A 3,833-nucleotide genomic window follows, 5' to 3' on the forward strand; every position below is an offset into this window, starting at 1 on the left:
AATAGGGTAATGATATGCAACTAAGTCATACACCAACCTATAGCCATCTGTAATGGTTTTATAATGGGGTAGTGATATGTAACTAAGTCATACACCAACCTATAGCCAACTGTAATGGTTTTATAATGGGGTAGTGATATGTAACTAAGTCATACACCAACCTATAGCCAACTGTAATGGTTTTATAATGGGGTAGTGATATGTAAATAAGTCATACACCAACCTATAGTCAACTGTAATGGTTTTACAATGATGTAGTGATATGTAACTAAGTCATACACCAACCTATAGCCAATTGTGATGGTTTTATAATAGCTTAATGATATGTAACTAAGTCATACACCAACCTTTAGCCAACTGCAATGGTTTTATAATAGGGTAATAATATGTAACTATGTCATGCACCAACCTATAGCCAACTGTAATGGTTTTAGAATGGGGTAGTGATATGTAACAAAGTCATACACCAACCTATAGCCAACTGTAATGGTTTTAAAATGGGGTAGTGATATGTAACTAAGTCATACACCAGTCTATAGCCAACTGTAATGGTTTTATAATAGGGTAATGATGTGTAACTAAGTCATACACCAACCTATCGCCAACTGTAATGGTTTTATAATAGGGTATTGATGTGTAACTAAGTCATACACCAACCTATCGCCAACTTTAATGGTTTTATAATAGGGTAATGATATTTAACGTAATACACCAACCTATCGCCAACTGTAATGGTTTTATAATAGGGTATTGATGTGTAACTAAGTCATACACTAACCTATAGCCAACTGTAATGGTTTTATAATAGAGTAATGATATGTAACTTAGTCATACACCAACCTATAGCGAACTGTAATGGTTTTATAAAGAGGTAGTGATATGTAACTAAGTCATACACCAACCTATCGCCAACTTTAATGGTTTTATAATTGGGTAATGATATTTAACGTAATACACCAACCTATAGCCAACTTTAATGGTTTTATAATAGGGTAATGATATGTAACTAAGTCATATTATTGCTACTGTATTTTAATGCGAATCCAGTTTCAAATGGATCCTGAACAGTTCAAAATATAGTAAGATGTTCTGTTGTTTATAAAGCTATTCTGGTGTACGAAATGTTCCATCATTACCCTTTTATGAAACCATAGAGCCTGAACTTGATAATACTTTTGTGCACGACTTAGTTCCATACAGGATACCGTTCTAAACGTTACAAGTGTAATATATGATACAACTATATTTTATGGTACATCTTGGAATATGTGGCACAACTAACGTGTTAATGTATGTTATCTATGTCTTGGTAGAATATGGTATAATCATCGCCTTAATGTATGGTATAAAGTTTTTGTGTGGGGGATTTCTATTATTGAGAAAAACAATTTAATTTAGAGAAAAAACATGTACATAACTTAATATTTCAGTTGCTGTATCCCATCAGTTAACAAAACTACATGAATACTTATCCATTAGGGAACGAATTGAATGAAAATCACCATAAAGTATAATCACTGTTACTATCTCAAAAAAAAAAATAATTAAACAATTTAATCAGTTTGAGTGAGAATATCAGGTTTTTAAACCACGTGATATGTTGTATGTTGATTGGTCATTTTTGTTGCAATGTCAGAACTTGATCCTTTCAGTTTTGGTTGTAGTTTGTTACTGGGTCTGTCCAGGATGGGACTGATACAGTAACTACCGTACTTAAAATATCAACGATTTTATCTGTTTTATATTCAACCATCATGGTTTATTAACTTCCAGTAAACCTATTTGACTCGGAAGCTTTAGACGTGTTAAATATTACATTGTATATATAAAAAAACGACACCATTAAATTGTAATAAACTATCAGTGTCAAAATTTTGAAAACTAACGGACTAGTGTTTCTCTCTCTCGTCCTGCTCTGACGTTACAGATACGTGCTTTCCAATAGCTAATACGATCTTGTATACAAATAATATTTTTTCCGGTTTTAGTTACATGTTTATAATCTTTTTAATTCAGACCTAACACATGTATCATCTCTATTCACCAAAACCATGTATAATTTTTGTTGTTTAGTATCGAAACTTTCCCTGTTTTATTCTCTATACAGGTTTTCTTACGTCAATGGTTTTTCCTGAAAAACATCACACACACAACCAACAAAGCCGATAGTTTATAATGAAGAACAAGTCTTTTACGGGACTGTTGTATTACGGAAATGAACCAATCATAGTCCGTATCACTTCATTATTTACAGTCCATACTTCTGATTGGATATAGAAGATATATTTAAATAAAGAAGATTAACACTTATGTTTTCCTTTCCTCCATAAAGTATATTTAACTGTTGTCATAGCAACGTGTGTTTTACTTTTGATCCTATTTGTTGTGGTTATGGAAGTTAAGCTGAGTTGTTGTTGAAAAACTTTATTATAAACTTGTAAAAACTGTTATTATACTATTTTTTTATATAAATAAGTGTAATAAAACATTAATAATGTCATGTGGCTTTGTTTTGTCCACTATATCTTTCCGTTAATTTTTGGACCGGTCGTGTCCAAGTATTTTGCATGCCGGACTGTGAATTCTAGGGTTCATGGTTTACGTAATTCCCGCGTAAACATGCTTCACACTTTAGGGTCGTCGCTATAATAATGACGGGAGTTCAGAATTATGGACAACTATATACAGATAGCCCTTGTTATTTATATATAGTAATGAATGAATGATGCAACGTATCTAGAATTTTAACTTACCGTTAAATATTCTTAGAAATTTAAAAGATCAGTTGTGAGGCTCAAATGAAGAGAAAAAATACCTCCACCACACCACAAACACACACACATGTATCCGGCAAATTAATAACTACTTGGCTATAGGTTCTATAGAGAATTAAAACATATATATTCCTATAGAGAGGGGGATTTCTAACCTAAAAATTGATAAACTGACTGTTTATTATCGGGTTTCTCTTATCTTCTTTTTGTTTCTGATCTCAAACAACCTTAGAAGAATAAAAGATGTTGGAAATGATCATAATCATTTACCATTTGGTATGTCAGGCTTAGGGTCTACGATATGTAATGAACCATTAATAAATAAAGTACTTTGGAAGACACGACAGGCTTAGGGTCTACGATATGTAATGAACCATTAATAAATAAAGTACTTTGGAAGACATGTCAGGCTTAGGGTCTACGATATGTAATGAACCATTAATAAATAAAGTACTTTGGAAGACATGTCAGGCTTAGGGTCTACGATATGTAATGAACCATTAATAAATAAAGTACTTTGGAAGACATGTCAGGCTTATTTTCGGTCAAATTTAAATGAACACTTAACTTCACACGTCATAAAATGTTTCTTCACACAAGTAACTAGAGAAATTTTGAAATTATATAAATAGTATTTTTAATTATTAAACATACTCATAGATTGATCATGTGGAAATAGTTTTATTTACAAATTACTCTTACAAATCTTCTTTGTATTAACTATTGTCTATTAACTAGTTTTATTTAGCAGTAAACTATTAACTTATTACTATCGATTATTTTTCTTACTGAACACTAGGGACTAGAATCTAACTGTTTAAGGTATGATTTTTAATATTGTAATTTGTTTGTTAGTGAGAGGGAGCTGCGGGTCGTTAATGTTGACGTTAAGATAGGGCTAGAGTGCTCTAAGGTTTAAGTAACATGTGATCTTGTACATTCGAAGATAGATTATGAATACGAAAAAGTGCGTAGAGTAGAATGAATCAGTCACTCTGTAAAATATTTGTAGCTGTTCTTAGCAATCGCCCTTACTGTACACGTACATTGACTTTACGT

The 3,833-nt window shown here is 31.8% G+C and overlaps 1 protein-coding gene across 1 annotated transcript in view; it reads left to right on the forward strand.

Annotated features, from left to right (window-relative positions):
- Positions 1 to 2,439, forward strand: part of LOC106473226 — a 25,585-nt gene extending 23,146 nt beyond the window's left edge. Inside the window, exon 10 of the mRNA XM_022401704.1 lies at positions 2,108 to 2,439. Within this exon, the coding sequence (XP_022257412.1) occupies positions 2,108 to 2,169 (62 nt within the window). The 3' untranslated portion in view covers positions 2,170 to 2,439. The remainder of the gene's footprint in view (positions 1 to 2,107) is intronic.
- Positions 2,440 to 3,833: the final 1,394 nt, after the last annotated feature.

The sequence above is a fragment of the Limulus polyphemus genome, unplaced genomic scaffold (genome assembly GCF_000517525.1).
Source record: "Limulus polyphemus unplaced genomic scaffold, Limulus_polyphemus-2.1.2 Scaffold5987, whole genome shotgun sequence".
Taxonomy (NCBI): Eukaryota; Metazoa; Arthropoda; class Merostomata; order Xiphosura; family Limulidae; genus Limulus; species Limulus polyphemus.